This window comes from Gavialis gangeticus, unplaced genomic scaffold, assembly GCF_001723915.1.
Source record: "Gavialis gangeticus isolate Ggan-Ray unplaced genomic scaffold, GavGan_comp1, whole genome shotgun sequence".
Taxonomy (NCBI): Eukaryota; Metazoa; Chordata; order Crocodylia; family Gavialidae; genus Gavialis; species Gavialis gangeticus.
Window position 1 is genome coordinate 25,822,638 of NW_017729000.1, and position 22,262 is coordinate 25,844,899.

Here is a 22,262-nt window from a genome sequence, read left to right on the forward strand (position 1 = left end):
GATGACATCCACCTCAACTGTTGGGGAAGGCTCCAACCTGCCCCACGGCGTTTGGGATTTTCGTAGCAGGGAGGGATGGCAGTATTGCCATTGTGGGGAGCCCTGAAGACCAGATTTCATTTGGCCTGTGGGCCTGAGGTTGAGCACCCTCAGGATGGACAAACTGGTATGATTACTGGCCAAGGTAATCTGAACTGCAAGATTATACAGAAAAAACTTATCCTTTCATATATTTTATTTTGTATGCTTTCCTCAGTCCTAAACAGAGTAGAGAAAAAACACCACTCAAAATCAGATAAACTTACAAAAACTGGCAGGGGGGCTTCAGGACAATTTTGTTACCTGAAATTGACTACTTCTTTTAGGAAGTTAACTGGATTTAAAATGGATCCCTTCAGATTATTAATACCAAAGGGAAAATTCATCCAGCACCCTTTGTGTGCTTGCATTTATCACATTTTGCTAGGACAATGAGAAGGGAGTAATCCATTTTTATCTAGCTCTCGTTCACTAGCACAGTCCTGTAGTGGTTTAAATGGTAACTTTTTGGAGAGAGTTGACTTTAAAAAATCCAGTGAATGCATATGCATGAGTATTTGAATTTTTAGAGTTATTAAACTCAGATTTAAACTAAGTATGTTCATCATTGGGGAGTGATGAATTTTTGCTAAAAATGCGGCTGCTCAAACAGCTTACATCTACAGAATCAAGTTTTGTATTAATTTACTTGCAAATCTTTTAGTATTGCAAAACATAAGGTTAAAATATAAAATCTAACTTCTAAACTTTGTAAAAATAGATCTTTCTTGTTTTAGGATGACCTCATAGGTCTACTGTGAGAAGACCACATGGTTTCAGAGTAGTGATTCATGTATTTTAAAATGTGATTAGACTGTGTAGTGAGGCAGATAATTATAATAGAGCTCTTCAGCAGTGTTTCATTCTTTCTGTATGGTAATTTGCTCTTCAGTACTTGGTGAGATTATACAAGTTAAAATGGATTACAAAGAGGAGTCTCCAGCAGATTTATTTGTACTATAGGTATGTGTGACCTCTTGCAGATTTAACAAGACACCACTCTTGTTTGAAAGATCTTTTTCAAACTAATATACACAACAAGTGTGCTGAATAATAGATCATAGTGAGGTAGACTGCAGGCAGTGGACATTTACGCTGGGGTTAAAAAGGGTAATGGTAAGACTATGCATTCACTAATAATGGGGTAGCTTTTTCCAAACAGATGTAGAATTGTACCTGCAAGAATCAGGGCTTATACATGCCTAGTGTAAGTTTCACTTCACTGGTTTAGATTTTTATCAGTCTGCATCCATATTGAAATAGATGTTTTGTAAATGCAAGCAGGCTATTTTCCTAGAGGCAAGTCACAGTAATAGCTACCTAATGTGTCAGCTGCCTCTAGTTAGCTGCATATTTCTCCATTCCTGAGCCCTGTGTGTTTTAGGCTGTACAAAAGCAGTGCATGTTACACCTGGGAATCTGGGTAAGTAGGCAGGAGCTAAGGATAGATGGGTGGGAGAGAGCTGGGCAACATGAAGGAATGATGGATGATGAAGAATAGGACCACAAAGGAGAGCATTATTTTACACAGGTAGGAACCAGTTTAACTTTGTTCTCTGCAAAGAGTAATATAAATACTGAAGTACAGAAATGGAAATGACCACTTCAGGATAGAGTGGAGAGTAGACAGAATAGAAGCTAAAAGAAAACTGAACAGAGCCTTGAAGGAAGACAGTGATCTTACAAGAATAACGTAGAAGAACAGGAGGTATAGAATGACAGGGAAGGGGGAAAGGGCTATATAGCAGTACTTTTACTACTGTCTGCCTGGTGGACCATACAAAATTAATTCTACAGTTACATGTTCTATTTTTTGGGCAAGTTGGAACCACATGTTGTAATGTTTCCTGACCAGATCATCATATTAGAATTAAACTAGGGAGATTCATGTCAGTATATACAGTTGAAATTCCACTAGGGTCTTGGTATCAGTTATGGTAAGTAGAAAATTACAGATTGAAATATGTACGGTTGTGATAGTGGCCAAACTCAGAAGTGGCCAAGCAAGTGAACTCTGTTATATGCAGTTCAATATTAGCAAGCTTATTTGTGTTCCTCAAGTAGTTTATTTCCACCAATTTGATCAAAATGACAAATGTGTAAGACATTTCCGTATTCTTCATTTCTCTTTGTGAATCAAATGGCACGTAAGAACCTTGGGGCAGCTGGGGAGTGTTGCCTTATGAAGGGGTGAGACTGGTGGTGTGGGTTCTATTTCTGGCTCTTACATGGTTCTGCAGGGTAAGGGCAGGAAAAACTCTTCACCACTCTGCATGTTGCTTTTTCCATGTGTAAAATGGGATCCATGGTATTCGTCTCCTTTGTAAAGGCCTCAGAGATCCATTGATGAAAAAGCTGATATAAAGGTTGGGTAGTATACTTCTGTCTTGTACAGTACCAAATACAATGGATTCTTGGTTTGTGAACAGGACTCCTCTAAGTTTGACTACAGCAGAAATAATGTAATTAAACACCTGTCTGAAGTCTCCTTTATAGAATACCTACCTTCCAGGGAAGATCATGTTCATAGCAGAAGTTATGAACTAGGATGCAGCTCAGTCTAGTGGCTATAAAAGGACTGGGAATCAGAATTTCTTAGGCCCTCTCCTCAGCTAACTTCTTATGTAAATGTGAACAAATCACTAAACCTGTCTGTTTCGCTTCCATTGCAAGTAAATGTGACTGTTTGCAGACTGCTTTGGAATCCTCTAATAGAGGATGCTTCTAAAGTGCAAAAGCAAAAAAGTCTTTTAAATCAAGAACATTTCATCAGAAAAAGATAAGAGTTGGGGCAACTTCCTTAAAACATATGGTCACAAAAAGGTTAAAGGATATTACAAGATCTTATGTTGTTGGCTGGTGTATTCACTTTAACAGATGTGGACCTTACCACAATGGCAAAACTACTATGTGCATAGCAGTATTCATGTTAAGAATTTATTTACAATGTACAGAGAATCAGGCTGAGTTATGTGCAAGACCAGTCTTACAAACTTCCCTCCCATCTGTAATCAAATATTGTTCCTGATGTTCGTTATAAGCAGGGCTTGAGAAGTCCACCTACCAGCTTTCTGTGTGTGATTGATGAGGCTGAAGTAATCAACCTCTGTACAGTTTAAACATGCTCTGTTCTGAAGTGAGGGGTTTTTACTCTATCTAGTAGGTGGAGATAACCTACTAGATGGAACAAAAATGACATGATGCCCTCATCTAGGGACTGCAGATGAAAAGCTGCAGTTCCTGTACTACTACTGATTTTTGTTCTGATGCTGTTAACAAGACTCTCATCAATTTCATTCCTGCTACTTCCATCCCTTGTGAGCATAACTGGAATGGTTAAGAATGGCCTCATTAGTGCGGTGTCTCTGGATGAAGTTATGTAGCAGATACAGACAACATAGCCATTTTTTTTTTTTTCAAAGGAACAAATAAATTAAACTTGGGAGGTAGAAAAATGGAGAACCCTTTCTTAGCCCCACACAGAAGCAGCTGGCTGGAGGCTCTGGGATACCAGAGACTATTATTTCTTTTGTAGCTAGGAGGGAGGCTCTGGAGTAAGAGGGAAAAAAAACAGGGCCTCTGACTAGTAATCTGCCAGGAATTCCAGCAAAGCTCCCACTTCTCTGCTGCCTTTGCTCCCCAGCATCCTCAGACTTGCTACTGTTTGGTAAATTTTAAATTTGATTATAACTATTTACCTAACTGCATTAGATAAAAGTCATTGTTTTACCTAGTGTTTAGCATAGGCTGTGTCTAGTTCTTAATGTGGAAGGACATCTTGTGCCAGAAAGCTTCTCTAACTTCTCTCCCAACTATATAGTTGGTCCTATAAAAGATGGAACCAAACACATACCTTGCTTCTTGCACATTCTCTGGACTAGCACAGCTACAACAATGCCAAGCTCTACTACAACATTTAAAATAAACATTTGTTTATAACTGCATTACTAGTTGTTATAGGAGTTTATTCAAAACTCTTCACAAATATTAAGCCCTCCAGTATCCTAAGGGTGATATCCAAAATCAATGTCAACATAAATATCATTTTCCACATGCTGAAACCGAGGCTGAAGTTAAGAGCCTGATTCTTCAGTTGCTATGTAGAGCAGTACTTGAATTGCCTTATTCTTTGTAATTACTTGCACATAGGTAGGGCAGTGTGGTACCTTATAGACTAACACAGGCATGAGCTTTTATAGTTTATAGCTTACTTTGTTGTATGTGATAAATGGACTTACAGAGAGCAAGTCTAAATAGAAAGGAATAGTGTATTTGAGCAAGTTTCTTGTGTAAATTACAGGATCATAGGGAAGTAGAGCTGGAAGGGACTTCACAGTTCAACACTGTGTCCAAGGTGAGATAGATTGCAGTCCATTTCATTCAGTTGAATGCATACCCATACCAATCTGTTTATTTGCAGATGTAAAGAGTACTCAAAGTGCGTAATGGCTGCAGAATGTAGCCTTAAATTACTTGCCTGAGGCTGCTGAGGAGCTGTTACATAGAATTACAGCTAAGGATCTCATATTCTTGATCTCAAATTACTGAGCCACACCTTTCTCCTTTCCCTTTTAAGATGAACCCATTGTATCTGAACATCTGGTGAATGAGTAATCTAGTATTTGCCAGAGGAGATCCTCAAACAGGTGGGTGCTGGCATGGGTAGATGAGACTTTTGGAGGTGTAGAGATGGGATTTTAGTCCTTGCTTTGTGAGAGGGTTTTAGCTAGGGAGGTGTCTGCATAGGTTCTTAACAGAAAAGCCAGGCTAAGGATTTGAATTTTTGTACATGCACAAATTGATACACAGATCACATTTATCTTATTTCCATATTTTTTACAGATTGATTTCTGTTCAAACAGCTTTCTTGCAGTCACCTTTTCCTCTGACCCCTCTGGTGCAGTCACCTTTTCCCCTTTGCTACAGTCGTCATTCTGAATCTGGGCCACTGGAACCAGAGTCCCCAAGCTGTAACTGGCTCTTGTTAGTGTTAGCGTGGGGTACAGGGGTTTGTTGTGGTCATTTACTATATGCATTGTGTTGCTCCTGAGATTGTGAAACAGCTGCACTGTTTCTAGTGATCATTGTGCAAAAACTAGTGCGTGTGATTGCAACTCTCTAGCTAACACTAGCTGGTCATGTTGCTCCTGGCCCACTCAAGACTCAGTATCACTGACCTAGGCAGTAATAGTTGTCTCCAGGGGAACACTACTTGCCTGATGTTTACTGCCTGCTGAAGTAAAAGAAGAATCAAAACCTATTAAAACAGTGTTCAACAAATATCCAGAGGGGAACAAGGAGACAGGCAAAAATAAATTGCTTAATTGCCCCAGTGAAATTAGGCCTCAGCATTTCTCAAGTGATGACCATGTTTCACTGAAACATCTCGATCTTCCAGGTCTAACCTGTAGAAGAGATTTAATGGGTTTTGCAGTGTGCTACCATGTACTGTGCTGTGCCTTACATGCAATAGTATTGCAGCCTGCAGCCAAAATTCAGTATACTTCATATGTCATGACCTATTATGTGTACTATGTAACTTCCATCATTGACATCTTAAAAAAACTGGGTAACTAGGGCTCAGGGACAGTTTACTTGCTAATAAAAGTAATAGATATGTGCAGCTTTGTGAGAGCCACCTGGGCTGAAGTCTTCCCAAAATGATCTGTTACATAGTCTAGAATAAAATGGTTCAAGAGCCATTCTGTGCCTGGCCTTTCTGCTGAGAATGTAAACAGGATCACTTAGTATGTGACCATTACTGGTGATGGCATTTAACTCAGTCTAATGCACAGCAGTTATTGTAAAACATCAGGCAGCCAATGGATAATATCAGAGGGGAGACTGGTTGGACCCCAGTTAGTTGCAGACAACCAGAGAATCCTATGCGTTTCTGAGCTATTATATTTTGGATGAGCCTGTTTCTAGCTCCAAGTCTATAGGACCTATTCCAAGGCTCAGACCCTTCATTGATGAGTGGGATGTAAGAACTGGATCATAGGCAATCTGGAAGAGTAGATAAATACCTGAGCCAGAGGAGGATCCAAACCAGAGGCTGAGCTAGACATTCAGAGCCAGAGAGTCCAAGTCAAGTTCCTAGTCAATAAGCAGGATCCAGATATGTAATCCAGGCAGTGCCAGAAATTGGGAACCAGAGAATCTAGGACACTCAAACAGGGTAAGCAGAAACAGGGAACTAGGCAGGAAGCAGACTGTGAACCACTGAGTAGCCGAGGCCCAGCTCAAGGCTTATATACCAGGCCCAGCCAACTCAATAGCCATTGAGCTTGACCCTTGCAGCTGATGCCACTTGAACACCAGGTGGCCCTTATAAGGGTACATATTGTCTTATAACAATGGGACACTGTGTGACTGCTCTCATGAAACCAGAGCCTCTGGTCTCCTGAGAATGTCAGTCTACTTGCTTAGTCATGCTTTTTAATAGTTGAAACTAGGCTGCAGTCTCTCTCGGCTCTCAGGAACGCTGAGAACATAGGCTTAGAGGAATTCCTTAAATATGGGCTCATTTGACTCTGATTTTGAAGTACCACTTGAGAGCAAAAGCTATTGTCAGCAGCATAACTGAGGTAGGGCAGCAACCCTGAGCACTGACTTAGGGGTGGGGCAGAGGAAGTAAGGGAGCAGAAAAACAACAGCTCTTGCTGCTGATACCAGCTAACTGCTCTGCTGGCACCAGCACCCAGGAGCCACTACTACCTGGGCACTTGCTTTTCTGAGGAATGCTGTCTGACACCCTTTTTTTTTTTAGGCCCTTTTTCATGGCTCAGACTTGAAATGCTCTCATCTCTTCCCCCAACAAGGCCATTGCACAGAGTTTACTGTTCCACAAGGTTAAGCCAGTAGTAAAAAAAAAAAATTAAAAATTGATGGTTTGATGGCCTTAGACTATTCAAATAGGTACTGGACACTTTTCTTGGGCCTGCCACTTGTCTGGGATGAATCATAATAGACTGAGTTTGTCAAACAAAGCTGCTTTGAAAAAAAAAAATGGGAGGCAGGGTATAAAAGTGTATGTCATTGTTTTCAGTCTGTTATGGTAAGAACTTACTGTAGAGCTTAGAGAGCTCAGAACTTAATGCTGAGCTAGTATCTTGGGATGCAAAGCCATTAGTGGCTGTATCCAAGCTCCTGACTTACTGAACAGGGGAAATCTCTGGATTTCTACTGTATTTCACTTTGCTTTCCCTCCATTTCACTGGTCATTGAAATTCTCTTTAAAAATATTCTAATTTCTAGTGATTGTATGTTTAGAAAAATTCACTGAACAATATAGCATATTCACTATTTTAAATCGTGCATTTCAATTGGTTAAAATATAGAGGTGCATCAATATATTGGTCCGATATCAGATTGGCTTCGATGTAAAGAAAATTGACTATCAGAAATCGGCTTTTTTTGCCTGATGTGGCCAATTAAATGCCTGTGGGGGCAGCCACAGCGCAGGACCTAGACGATGAAGAGCACAGCCCAGCAGCTTGGAAAAGTAAGTCTGTTATGGTGGAAGGGGAAGGTGGGGGGGTGCAGATTGAGGCCCCCATGGTAAGGGAAGGAGTGGGGCAGGGTAGGGTAGGGTAGGGTACGGGGCGGAGCTGCAGCTCATCTGGGCAGTGTGGGGTGGGGGGGTTCCCACCACTGTGCACATCCCCAGCAGGCACGGGGGGCATTTGCCCCCCAGATCTACTCAAGGCAGGGCAGGCTGCTGCTAAAGGCTGAGGCCGGGGCTGTGCAGGGCTTCCCCCCGCCTCCCTCTCCTGTAACCTCCCTCCCAGTGCCACGCTGCCAGCCCCTAGCACAGCCCAGCCCAGCCCAGCCCCTGCTGGGAAGAGCCTGGTGCAGCCCCAGCCCTCAGCGGAAGCCCACTTTGTACCATGGAGATCTGGGGGCACATGCCCCCTCAATGCCCTCAGAGGCTGTGCTCAGCAGCGGGAGCTGCCCCCCCTGTGCCCCTTGGACAAGCCTTGGCTCCGTCCTGCGCCCCACTGCCCCAGTTGGGCAACGCCTATCCAAACTCCCCACAAGGGCCTCAATCTGCCCCACCCTTCCATGCCGCTTCCCTTCCCCCTCCCCTTCCACTACAACAGACTGACCAGCCGGATACTCCTCTTCAAGCTGTCAGGCTGCGTATCAGAAAATGGATCGGTATCAGCCAATATGACTCCTTAAAAATCAGCTATTAGTATTGCCCCCAAAAAATCTCTATCGGTGCACCCCTATTAAAATGTTATTGCTCCTTGTTAAGCAAGATCACCCGGTTTTGCAGTTTTGATCGTGCGTTGATGGTCCATTGTCTTTGTCACATCCCGTGCTCATTGATTCCCAGTTGTGCATTATTTCATGTCGTGAATTGCCTCGATTAAGCAAACATACTGTATTTAATATCCTGGTGCTTTTTTGGACAATTGATGTTGCCTCAAAGTGTTTTAGTAAACCTCTCCAGCAATTTTCTGCAGTTCACATTTGATCAGACTTCAGAAAATGGCATAATTTAAATGTGGTAGTCAAATCTCTGATAGTTTTAAAAAACACTCTTAGGAAAATCTGAAGCTCTGCTGCCCTGCAAATGCTTATAAGGAACTTTCCAGAAAGGAGGGGTGGGTGGATGTGAAAGCATTATGAACAGCTTGCCAGGATGTAAGACCAAATGGAAGTATCCATCAGTATCATAGTGAAAAGGAATCTACGCTAGTATAAAGTGATAACAAGTACAAGTAGGGGAAAAAATGACTAACTTACGTACTTGGCTACCTTGTTGCAAGTTACTGAGATACTTTTATGTAGAAATATGACTTGCAGATTGATGGGTGACCCTTTAAACTTGGCTGATTTGTGGAAAGCTATGAAGCTGGGCATTTTACCCATAGAAACTCCTATTTGGAGTTTGAATCAAGTGTGAAATACAATCCCTGGATAACAGCATTGCTAGATATGCTATCACTTTGGTTAAATGGGAGAAAAGATTGATTGTAGGAATCCAGACCTCAAATTGAGTTGCCTGATTTTCTTCATTAGTAAGCATTGTGCTGTTTACTATTTTTTTTTTTTTAGAAAGCTGATTTAATACCTGAGTGCCTGATTACCAAGACAGTGGGAGTTAGGCCCCTAACTGTCACTTGTACCTAGGAAAATCTACCCCAAGGTATGACAGGAATTTGGTAAGTGGAAGACGAAGCAGATGACTTTTTATAAAGTCAAATACGAGCACCAAATTGTCTTTTCGTTTTCATTTTAGTTTATGTGGCTTTATAGATTTCACGACATGAGATGACATAAATTTATATTAATGTCGCTGACATCCAAAGAACAAAACATTAAACCAACTAGTAATGCCTTGCCGTTTCAGACAAATTTCCACTTGCCTGGGAAATATTAGTTATGCCAGCATAGTCGAACACAAAACTAAGAAACCTGGCTAGGACTTCCAGACGGTGGCTGTGCAGGGACTACTGTGCCCACTCCTGAAAATCTGCCTTGCAACTCTTGGAAGTAGCTACACCAAGGGCCCCTCTAAATGTTCAGGTAAAGGCATGATAGGGTCTGTTGCACAATCCACACAAGTCGTGCCTCCTACTGTGCCACACATGTATGGCGTGAGGTGTGATTGTGGGATCAAGCATCAGATCCAGTCATGCTCTATTGCTGGTGCAAGGGGAGTCTATAATTGCCATCCCAGGCTCTTCTTGCACTGGCAAGTAGCAGGCTCCTGCAGCTGATGGGACTCTAGGCCTTGGCAGCACCCTACAGCTGCTGCAGCTGAGCCCCATAGCTGATGGGACTCTTAGCGACAGCAGTGTGTGGTGCACCCCTGTGCCTGGGAGCCCCAGTATCTGACAGGGCTCCCAGCCGTAGGTGCAAAGTCTCTTTGCTTCAGGGAAAGGACTGGTGCTAGGGAGTGGAAAGTATCTGTCTGTGAACAGACAAGAGGATGCAAGCGCCTCCGTAGTCTAACAGTTGTATTTTACCACATCCATCTATGCTGGAAGGTAGCTTCTGCCACCAGATCTCTGTTGTGGGTGCTTTACTGCACTTATTTGTAAAGGAAGTTACAGGGAATCCTGATTACCACAGTCCTGAAGTGTAGCTCAGATGCTTGAATTGATGATGTAGCAATATCTTCATAGAACTGCAGGGGGAAGCAGACAGCTGCTAAATCAAGATTTACAAATGGGGGGAATAGAATTTGAGACTGAAAAATGTACATTTTATATCTGTATAAGCGACCTGTTATGCATCCTCCAGTGATTGAGCCTTATTCGGTGTAAGTGACTTGCTATTAAGTGACCTTACCAAAGGGCATGGAGACCCAGGCATTGTCACATTGTATAAATAGCCTTGGAAAGGAAAAAGGAGAGCACATGCTCTGCCTGTGCCCTTGGGGAAAATGGAGTCTCATATAGTTTCCCAGTAAAGCTAAAGCAATCCATCAAATAAAAGCCAGGGGAGTTTGCTTAAGAGGTGTTACGGAAAGGGAGGGATGGTAAACCAGAAGGCCAGGTATCTTAACCCTGACAGCTGAGGGACAAATGTAGAGTTTGGTTTGATGCACCTTTTACAGTGTTTTATAGTTAGCAGGGTTGGAAGGGACCTGAGCAGATCATCAAGTCCAACCCCCTGCCATGGCAGGAAAGAGTACTGGGGTCAAACAAGGTGATTGTCTAGCCTTGTCTTAAAGACAGGAGCCAACACCACTTCGCTTGGAAGTTGGTTCCAGATCCTAGCTGCCCTGACAGTGAAGTGGCGCCTCGTGATGTCTAATCTGAATTTACTCTCTGCCAGCTTGTGACCATTACTTCTAGTCACTCCTGGTAGTGCTTGGGGAAACAGGGACTCCCCCAATGCCTGCTGGTCCCCCCTGACTAGTTTGTAACAGGCCACTAGATCCCCCCTCAGCCTTCTCTTGCAGAGGCTGAACAGGTTCAGGTTCTAGTAGACTGATTATTTCCACTGAGTTCTTATGACTGCACAACCAATTAAGGGCAAAAATTACATCTGTACAGAGATTAAAAGTCTTCTTGTGAAATGTCTAATAGGGATGCTCTGTTGCACTTATAAGTCATCATGATAAAGGTGAGCTCATTGTCTGTTTAGTGTGTTCTGCGTACAGTGAAGGTATTTAGTTATTAGCTAAAAAGGGTCTGGTTTAGGGCACAAACTTTTTCAATACTGTTGGATAGAATATGAAATTATGGAAGGTTTAGCAATATATAGCTAAAAAAAGCTTACACAATGCATGCACTCCTTAAATAATAGGAGCATTGAAGATGGGGATCATTAAGTTAAAAAAACATTTTGGCTAGAAATTGGATTACATATAAAATGATATTTGCTAGTCACCGCCTATTTTAGCATAAGGAGAGAAGCAAACAGCAAAAATAGCCCCTTTGCTGTCCACGTTCACTGGTCCCATGAAAATGATGATTGTATTTGTTCACTTCAAGATTAAAGAGTGAAGATGTGCAGGTTACTTTTCTTTGAGAGCAAACTAGCTTACTTTTAAGGTCTTACTAATTAACCTTGGATGTTTTTGCTAATAGCAGAGTTCCTATGGCTATATTCAATTGCCTTTGTCATAGGCTGTACTGCATTGTCAGGAGGCCAAGCTGTCTTTTCCTATTACCCTGGATTAGTCCTTAATCTTCAGTGCCTCTTGCTGATTGCCTGACAATTTACAGCGAGTTTCTAATTCCTTTAGAAGTTGGACATTTGTAGCTACTCTTCATATCCTGGTTTTGTACTTTTCATAAACCTCTGTAAACCTCTTTTAATCACTGGCTTTCCTTAACCACAGATTTAAACATTTTTTTTAAAAAAAGACTGCATTTAATTTGAGACCTTTGATTCTTTAAATCTTACTCAGTTTGTTCATTCAAACAAGCAAAGGCCTGACACTTGTGCATATTTGTAGTTCATCACTTCCTGGTCATAGACTGACACACCAGGAAAAAAATGACCTTACATTTTATTGTATTTTGTGTTACTCAGAGTAAGTTAGAAAGTTTGTACCTGATTCAGTGATCATATTCAAAGCCTGGGGAAAGAAAAGGGTCAATATTACCATTTTCTAGATAGAGCATTCTAAGAGTCCAATCTGACCCACTTCTGTCACAAAGAAACAGGCAGTCTGCCCTGCAGCTACTTGCATCTTAGCCTGAAAATAAGGGGGTGGAGTACTCGGATGACATTTTGCAAAATTTGTCCCAAGGACAAGTCACTTACAATTTTTTCCCATATAATGGAAATAAAATTGATAGGTCTCAAAGCTGAGTTGTGGAATGATCCTGGTAAGGCAGTGACCAGTCAGTTTGCAGCTGTTCTTCATCTAAGTTGAAAGTACAGTATAAAAAGTAGGCAGGTTATATTTTTTTTAAGAATGGTTTTTATATGTCCTTTTTTCCTTTTAACCTTACTGTCTGGAACAGATTCTGGCAGATACCTTGGTTGCTCTCCTAGTCCTTTCAGGGTAATATAATTTGTTCTGGAGGGACTGACCAATCTAGATCAGGCTCTGCTTTTGCTGCTTTGGTATGATGGCCTCTTTTCTGTTAAAGATAACATCACGGGCGCACAAGTTGATCCAGATGTAACTGGTCTCTGGCACCCTGTGCATTCACCTTCCTTTGTGAGGAAATCTGTGAAATGTTAATTCAAACACCTGAACATTTCTCATAGCAGCGCAGGTTATTGTTTTTAGGGCAGTAATTCTCAACCAGGATGCCACTGTACCCTGGGCTGCTCTGAAATCTTTTTAAGGGTGCCATGAAATATGAGCACTGTTAAGTTTGCAAAGACCTACACATGATTCACAAGATAAACCTAGACATTTCACGTAGGAATCCATAGCATCCAAAACATTCTGACCTGTTGTGGTCTTTCTGAGTTTTCTGCAAGAGAAGAATTGCTCTATAATTTCTTCCACATTCAAAAAGTGAAAGCTAAGACCTTGCATTTTCTGATGGGTGCTTTGAGTCTAATCAGGTTGAGAACCATTATTTTGGAGGGTGAAGACCATAAAGGTGATAAAGCCCATGTAAGATCTGTCCCAAGAGGTTCAGAAATGAACCAGCAACATAATATTCCCTGTATGTACTGCAGATATTACAGAAATATATGCAGCTTGGCATCAGGGCAGCCATTTGAATCCAATAATGCAGGGCTGTTCTGAAGCATTAGTCTTAGAACTGTCCCAGGATTTCCTGCTTTCATGTTGCTGGTTACTGAGGGCTGAACGCACTGCAATGCCATACGAAGAGTTCTTGAGTACGCATGGCCTCTCAAACACATTTGGAGAGCCCCACTTGTAGCCAAATCATCAGAAGAAGCAGTTGTTAAACATAGGAATCTCAGTGATAGTTCTGGTTTCATTTAAGCTCACACATTGGCAACGTTTCTGAGACTGACACTTCTCCTTCTGCCCTTTCAGCTTGTGTAGCTTGCTTTGCAGATGGCAGGAGAATGCATCCAAGAACAGGCTTTTTTAAAGAAATGATGCAAGTTTTCCACTTCCAAATGAAGCCATCTTTGTGCTCAAAATGTCTCAGGACTTCCCATCAGTACAGTGATAGCCCCAGTTGTTTTGAAGGATCTACCGTGGGTACTGGAGGTGCCTTTACCACATTAGCTTGGTGCTCTTCCTAGGCTAATATGTGGCTATGCTTCTTCCATTACATGAAGTATGCCAGATATCTGTACATGATGCGCTGTTGTGCTGTGTAGACATACTCCATGTGCCCACTATAAATGTGGCTATGTCACCTTGTTCTGTTCCCCATGATGTTGACTCTTACCCCTAGTCCTTTTAGCCTCCTGAGAAAAGATGGACATGGAAACCTTAAAATTGCTTGCCTTTAAAGCTCTCCTTCCTGAAACAATCATCCCTCACAGGATTTACTGCTTTTGTTTTAAACAGTATTTAAAAAGCTGAATGGGGCAAGAAAAGGAAGTAAAAACTAAATTCATAATCTGGTTCACGCTTTCTGCTTCTAGAGTTCCTACTTTAGGATGGTTCAGTCTGTACCCTGTAGTGTGGTTCTGTATTGAGACACTCCTGCTTTCTTCAGATCTGCAGAAGGTGAAGAGCAATTTACAACAGTGGTTCAGGAAAAGTCAGCTGAAGTCTCACTATAAATAGTTTGGGACTAATCAACTTAATGGTACTAGTTTCACAAGCACATGTTTGCCATCTTGAGTGATGGTTGTGTTTTGCAGCAGGGTCTTTTCTTAGGACTGAGCTTTTGAGGGAACCTCCAGTGGCCTGCTAAATCCTGGGATCTGACTACTTTGTTTGCTATTGTAAAACCTGTCTAACCTTTGCAATGTTCCAGATGCATGGGCAGTAAAGAGAAAATTACAGTTTTCTCATTAGCATAACAGTGACTTCTTCAGGAAATGACATTGAAGGTGCTTCTGTTCCATAAGCAATCCCCTGTGGCTGGACACAGCTTTTGAAAATGGCTATCCTTTTTAGGCAGCTACATCTTGCATATAGAATACAAGCTTGTACATTTAATGCCACGTTATGCATTTTTAGTGCCCATATATGGTTCTTACCACTTCCATTCATGGTCTGTACTTGGGGTGCTGCATAAGGACTGCATAATTGTCAGTCTGTACTGAAGAAAAGCCAGTTTCTAAAAGCAATGCAGGTGCTTGCTCTTATCCACTACCTTTTAATGTGTGAGGGTTTTTTGTTTTTGTTTTGGGTTTGTTTTTTTTAACATGTTAGTAGAGCAGAACTCTGTAAGGCTTACGAAGCCTCATGCTCCATCTATCAGACATGGTATCTGAGTATGTATTCAGAAGATCAGATAGCATCCTACTATGCAGTGTTATTTGTGATGTGGCAACTAAATGCAGGCCCCTATGTCTAACTTTTACAGTGTGTGGTTTTAGGTTCATTAATGTGGTTGGGAAAATTTACTATTCAAGAGCAATATAGCAATAGAAAGAGCCCCGTCTTTGAATCAGGTTGGAGTCTGCTTCTTGGCACAGCTGTGAGATGGTGCAGCTCTCTACAAAGAGCACTATATTTAGCTGTTTCCAAGGAGATGTTCTGTGTGATATTGATAATTTCATTAATCCTTGATTTACACAATCTGCAGGGAAGGAAACTGCTCCTTTCCCAGTGTTGGCTTTTTAATCACTCAATGAGCTGTAATTTATAGACACCTTGACTTGAGCCCTATGTATGCCCATATGAGAGTGAAAAATCAATGGTCAAAATAATCCTTGATGACAGAAAGAAGGGAAAATGAACACTGCTTTTTGCATCTTAGGTCTCCTGCCTTGCCTTACCTGTGGTGTTTTGGTTTTGTTTCCATAAATTGTCTTTGTAAAGAATTCCTCCGCAATCATTTGAAGAGATGGCTTGGTGACATCTTTTTGTTTTTGCAATGTCAAAGGCTAAAGGCATTCTTGCCAACTTGGCTTATGCCAGCAGTACTGTTAACATATTCACGGTTGAAAACACAATCCTGTTCAGTGTGCAATTTTCACCATCTAATAGAACATTCTTCCTGCCTTTGGGTTTTGATGGCTTAGTCATCTGTGAGCAATGCTAAAAGTTACAGCAAGGAGAAGATAGGCTTACTGATGGGAACAAATACACTTTTATTTGTGCTGATGAGAGTCTTTCAACCAGTGTCATAAATCTTGACATCGATGTTACATTCACTGGAGAAGAAAAAAGAACATTCACTTAAGCATTTTAGGACAAAAATGTCACACTTGGACCAGTCTTTTTATTCCTGCTGCATTTAGTAACGCATTGTTTTGTATCCTGTGAATATTAAACCCCGTTATTGGCATGCTTCACGGCCAAGTGACCACTAGCTTCAGAAACATGTCTCAGACAAGAAAAACATGCAAGATTTCACCTCTTTGCTATGCCTCGTTTAGCTCAGATTGAAATTAAATGGTACTGGAAATATGGTAAGATTTTAGAGAGCAAACACATTAATAAATGTAAATTATTTTTTAAATGTTCTTTGTGTAAGTTATAGGTCACAAGTCAAAGCCCTTTGTGTATCTGCCCAGTATGCATGCTAAATGAAACGGATTAACATCACTTTGGTACCTGTTGAAATTGTCTGGGATATGTTTCATTTCTGGTTTCCATGCATACCAATGCAGAACTGCAGCTGGTCTTGTTCATTTCACATAAATACTGAGAGACATTGTGCAACTCTTTTACAGAAAAGAAGAAAGGAGAGCACGTCGTTAAAGGAGAAAGGAAATGAGCAGTTTAAGAAACAAGGTGGGTTTAAGATCTTGCAACACACTGCACATGAATTCTCAATTAATGAGTCCTTAGATTAACACTTAAGTGTAAGGGCAGAAACTTTGCTGTACATCTTGCCCACCACTGTTCGCATCGCTATCACTAGTTCTCTTGGAGGGGAAGGTAGTGAGGAGGGGGGGGGTGGGAAGAAGCACCCAAATTAAACAGCAGTATTCTTGAGAGTCCTAGACCATAATCCAGAAAAGGACATAGCTGCCTAAATTCCCTCTAAAATCAGTAGTAAGGTTCACCCCCACTACGAAACTGTTTAAGTGCCTGAAAAGCCATCATTGCTTGGTTTTCCATCACTAACGTTCGCTAGTCACTTAGAGTTCTGCTGCTTTGCTTACCTAGAACTGCCACTGTCTTAGCCACTGAGCTACTCAGCCCTCATCTCATGGATAAGCTGTTGAAATCCTCAAGTGAGGTGTTCCTCTGCCTTAGCACCCTGTGTGACCAAGTCCAGTAGATGTCCTCTGGATGTGCCTGATACATACCAACAGGATTGGTTCCCTACAAAATATTGCTAACAGCCATTTAAATTAAAAATGCGGCTGGTGGTTCTCGTGTCTACCTTATGCAAGTCTAATGGTTAGAGTACTCAGTAAGGAAGTGGGAGATCTGAGGAAAATTCAGTGCCTTCAACCTGAGAGTGTCCAGGAGAGTGCCCTGACCACCAGGGCTATCGTACAGTCAAGAATACAAGATTCGAATAGTCAGAGGGAGTACTAGGGAATATGATCCTTTAGCCCACTGGTAACTGGCAGGGGAGTCCTGGGGTTTAGTCACTATTCAGGACTGTGTACGTATTTTTACATTAACTGTCATGGAATAAAATGTACCTTGGGCAGCTGAGAGAGTTTAAGTTAGGAGGGAGGTGGGATTTTGGATTCATTCCTCCTTTTCAGAATTTTCTGTTGCTAGTTTAAGCATCACCCAGCTCAGCGTGCTGGCTCTTGAGAATCCTATTTTTTGCACTTAATTGTCCTGCACTGTATAACACAGGTTAGTCTTTGGCCCCTGGGCTCCCATGGTCCATTCTTATGGTTAGGTACCTGCAGGTATGGTCCCATGAGGAGAGACTGAGGGATCTGGATCTCTTCAGCCTCTACAAGGGAAGGCTGAGATGTGATCTAGTGGCTGTCTAGAAATTTGCTGGGGGGGAGGGGGCAGGAAGGAATAGGAGATACCAAGGTACCCCTTGGATTAACTAGAAACAAAGATCACAAACTGGTTATTTCCAAGAGAAGTGGTGCTGGCTCATATCCTGGGGGTCTTTCAGAGGAGGCTGGATGAACACCTTGCCAGGGTCGTCTCACCCCAGTACTCTTTCCTGCCATGGCAGGGGGTTGAACTTGATGATCTGCTCAGGTCCCTTCCATCCTTACCTACTATGAAACTGAAAGAGAGCAGATTTAGATTAGACATTAGGAGGAACTTCCTCATGGTAAGGGTTACCAGAATCTGGAACGGCTTCCAAGGGAGGATGTGCTCTCCCCTACCTCGAGGGTCTTTAAGAGGAGACTGGACAAGCACCTGGCTGGGGTTGTCTGACCCCAGCGCTCTTTTCTGCCCAGGGTATGGGACTGGACTCAATGATCTATTGAGGTCCCTTCCAACCTTAAAAACCTATGAAAACTATGTAACTCCCACTGACGTTTACTCGAGTTCCAGCAGCAGCCAGAGTCTCCAGCCTCCTTCCCTCCCCCCCCTCCCCTTGGTTTTGCTTCCTGCCCCCACACCAGGGGGTGAGGCAGCATGGCACACCCACGGTGCTAAGATAGCTTGCAGCCTGGGGTGCCTGTATATCATGGTGCAACAAGGGGAGCCAGAGCCAGGTCACTGAGGGTGGGGGCCTGTGCAGCATGGAGGCATCCACATGGTTTGCTGCCCGGTGGTCCCATAACTTGCACTAGTATAGCCATGTAACTTGCAGCCCTTGCTACTGCAGCTTGCAAGACATGGAGCCCCCAGTCGCATACAAGTGGGACAGCCTTGACTTAGACTAATGATCCCACGTAAATGGATACTTGCCAGCAATTAATGGTTGTTTTCTTTCTAGGCAGCTCACTAGAGAGTTTTCTAATCTGACTGATACTTTGATGTTATGTATAATGAAAATGGCTCATTCCAAGTGGTTATATGAAGAAACCCTGTTGTGCTGCTGCCTTTGGGATATCTGACATCAAAATAGTAACATGCATCATCTTTCATGAGCACCCCTCTTTGATAATGCTTCAATGCATGATCTAGACAAGAATGGTGCTATTTTTTAAAATAGGTTCTAGCATCTATATCCATGTCAGGAGTCTTTTCTAGGGCTCTGAAAGGAGATGCCAGTGTCCCATCATATTTCAGCCTAATTTTTCACAGTTCGGGACTGGAATGATGTATCTACTTTTTCTTATAGTTCTATACTGAGACTGATTCAGCTGAACTTCAAAAAAAAGTGAAATTTTGTAAGTGACCAATAAGAATTAAAAATCTGCAGCAGTAGCATTGATCTAGATGTTGAAGTATTGGGACAAATTCTGGGCACTTGGATCCAACTGATATCATAGGAGGTGTAGATTTAAAATGAAAGAAGTGCTGTCATTGATATATGCTAATGCAGCATTGTACTTGCTTTTAGCAGTGTGACTCTTGTCTTCAGTCTAAGTTGGTATTACTCCAGAGAGAAATATGTTTCCAAAGAGTTTTAGTTCATTAACTCTAAAGGCGAATCAAAATATGATGTGGATTCTTTTTCCCTTCTTTATCTGTAGAATTCGGAGAAGCGGAAGACTCCTACACAAAGGGTCTACGGGTTTGCCCGGCTTGCTACCTAAAAGACAGATCTGTCTTATTTTCTAACAGAGCTGCTGCGCGAATGAAACAGGTGAATGTACTTTCCTGTTATTGTGAAAATTCAGGAGTCGATACAATGAATCCACAATGCTAAATGCATTCCTCTTGTAGCTCTGAATAAGGCTGGAGGAATTAAGCTGTTGTTTCCTGTTTCTGTTGCTCACTGATCTTTTGCTATTAGACAGATGGTCAGACATTGACTTGAAAAATATAGTACGGCCCCTGGTTTAGAGTAAACTTGTTAGATACCCCAACCCTGTTCATGCTTTAACTAAATTCATAACTAGTCATGAGCCTTGTAACCTCTAAATATGGATAGTGCCTTCATATCACCTGATTAAGACTTGAAGAACACTGATCTGCCATATTTTCTACACTGGCTACATCAGGCTGCTGCATGATTGTCTCCAAGTAACCCATTTGGCATATTGTCTTATGCTTCAGTACTTTGCACATGTTCTCCATCTTCTGTGTAGTCCCTGTGGGACAGCTACCCACATACTATCAAAAAGCATTTATGTGGAAGTAGACAGTGTTGTAGCTGAGGACATAAGAACATGACTATTGACCGATAAATCTGCTTTCTAGATGCAAACTGAGCTGAGTAACTTGTAACCAGTCAATCTAATTTTGTTTCTAATCAGTTAAAAAAAGGGGGTGGGGGAATGTGGGGGAGGGAAGATGAAAAACAAGCTTTAACAAATGAATGGTCTACCAGAACTGCTACATAACTTAAGGGGAGAAATGGGCACAAAGTGAGGAGCCAGTCTGTAGAACCTCTTCGTGCCTGATCCTTCTTCTATTTAGGTCAGTGGGATTTCTGCCAACTGACCTCAATGGGAGCTGGAGCTGGACTTGGCAACAAACATTCATTAATATTTCCTAGAATCACTGGAGTGCTGTGGGCCTAAACTTGTCTAAGGCAGTTGAGTTCCTTGGTAATCAGAGCTAAAGAAAAGTTTAACAATTTTCAGTACTGTTTCTGTACAGGTCAAAGGTATCTTCTTGCTGGAAGGGAAACAAGAATTAAGGAAATAAATATTTCTACTCCTGCTGTTGCTTTTAAAAGTATTCTGAACAGAGCTGTGTCTTTTTTCTAGTTATGTTCAATATTAGCAAATTCTGGGATATTCCACTACTCTAAGGAATGTTGTGATAGCAGATATGCATTAATAGCAGCATATTCTGTTGTAAACTGCTAACAAGTAACAGGGTGAGTATTTGTATTCATGTAGAATCATTCAAACTACACTCAGGCTGCAAGACAGCTTGAGAATTTTGTTTTAATCTGCTTTATAATAGAAGCTGCTAGAGCACCTCAGACATGAAAGCTCTGAACAGCTTCATGTATCCTCAGGCTCCAGATGTTAAAAATCCAAATAGGTGGGGAATTAATCCAGTAATTGCCAATGGCAGCAAGGGGAATAAATGAATTGGATGCAGACCATTAGTGCAGTGTCTCTATAGATTAATGGTGTTGGTTAGGCCAATACTTTGCCCTGGAGGTATCATGTATCCTTGTTTTGAGCGGCTTCCATAATAACTTGTGGTCAGTCAGGTTTTTTGGTTGTTGTTTTTTTTAAATAAGCCTCCTATACATTTTAGTCTTTCTTTCTTTTTTTGAAAACTGGGGGGAGGCTATCTTCTGTCTTTAATATTGTTCTCAGCTCTTGTTCTTTGTTGTTCCGGTAAGTTTTTGGATGGAAACAAGGTCTGTATTTCTTAAACTTTTATCTGTCCTTGTTCTGTTACAAACTGATAACCAGCAGCCAGAAGATGAGGGTCTGACAGAGTCCGTGTGAGATAAGATTATTCCAGGATGACTATGGCAGGACCTTCTTGCATTGTACCTTACAGAGAATTGTACAAATACTCGAGGCAGCAATCTGCTGCAATGTGAGTTGACTCCTGTAGGCAGGGATTGACTTAGGGAATCTGGGGAAGTTTGGACCTAGGTTTCTGCAGTCCTTTGAGTGACCTCATCAGACCAGAATACATGGGTTCAACTGAACCATAGGCCTTATGCATGCAGCCTACTGCTAGCTATTGAATGCAGACTAAATTAGTGAACTGCTGTTATATACCCACAGTCATCCTACGTAGGAATCTCATCTCTTTCCGACTTAGGGATGTCTCCCTTACTGATCATGTCATTCAAGGTTTTTAACAAATATTCAGTTGTTTTGGAATGTCAGACAAATTTATGGGTTCCCAGTCATAAATACATGTGGTTTTAAGCAATTAACAGATTTTGTTTTGTTTTTTTAGGACAAGACAGAAGCTGCCCTAAGTGACTGTAGCAAAGGTATGGTTCTCCCCTCTCTCTTCTGGTATGTGCTGCTACTGTGTAATGTCATTGGTACACAAATTCTGTCAGTCAGAAAGACTACATTTCTCAGCATGGCAGTCCTTTAAAGAACTCCTGGGGAGTTGCAGGGAAGGGGCTGCTATTTTGGATTGATTTTACAAAGTGGCTGTTGGGTTTTCATGACCAGAAGTAACCTCTACTTTCATTTTTACATTCCCTGGTACAAATGAGAATGGTGCCTGTGCTCTGTTAGTAACAAAATCTTTGTTGCAGAAGTTACCATTTCCCTTGCATCTACTTGTGTTAGCTCAGTCCAGTTTTTATTTAATCCTTTAGTTTTAACCCTGAGTTGCAAAAAAACACTGTTACTTTGGAATTAAAGCCATTGCGAAGTCCCCTCATCTAAGCTTTTCGTGTTAATACTGAGCCCAGGTTTTCCAGTTCCATACTGCCTTGTTCTTTCTGCAGCTCTTGGTGAAATATGTTCAGCTGTGTACTGTTGCTTCCACCCACTCACCCACACACAAATTCCTAGTCTTGGACATTTGTTAAGCTCCCTGTGACAGCTGGGACCAAAGTCAAGCCTTAGCAATCAAAGAACTATTGCAGTGGCCAAGTGCCAATACTGCCGAAACCAGGAATATTTTTTACCCAAGTTATACATGTTCTTGACCTTTTCTGAAGGTAGCAAAATGTAACTGGCTTTTATTAGTCTTTCTTTGTCTTTTCTGTCTT

The 22,262-nt window shown here is 41.7% G+C and overlaps 1 protein-coding gene across 3 annotated transcripts in view; it reads left to right on the plus strand.

The window, feature by feature from the left end:
• Nucleotides 1-22,262, plus strand: part of TTC1 (tetratricopeptide repeat domain 1) — a 57,856-nt gene that overhangs the window by 9,478 nt on the left and 26,116 nt on the right. For all 3 annotated transcript variants that reach the window (XM_019506463.1, XM_019506464.1, XM_019506465.1), the window contains exons 3-5: nt 16,288-16,348; nt 19,138-19,250; nt 21,488-21,524. In XM_019506463.1, the coding sequence (XP_019362008.1) occupies nt 16,288-16,348; nt 19,138-19,250; nt 21,488-21,524 (211 nt within the window). The remainder of the gene's footprint in view (nt 1-16,287; nt 16,349-19,137; nt 19,251-21,487; nt 21,525-22,262) is intronic.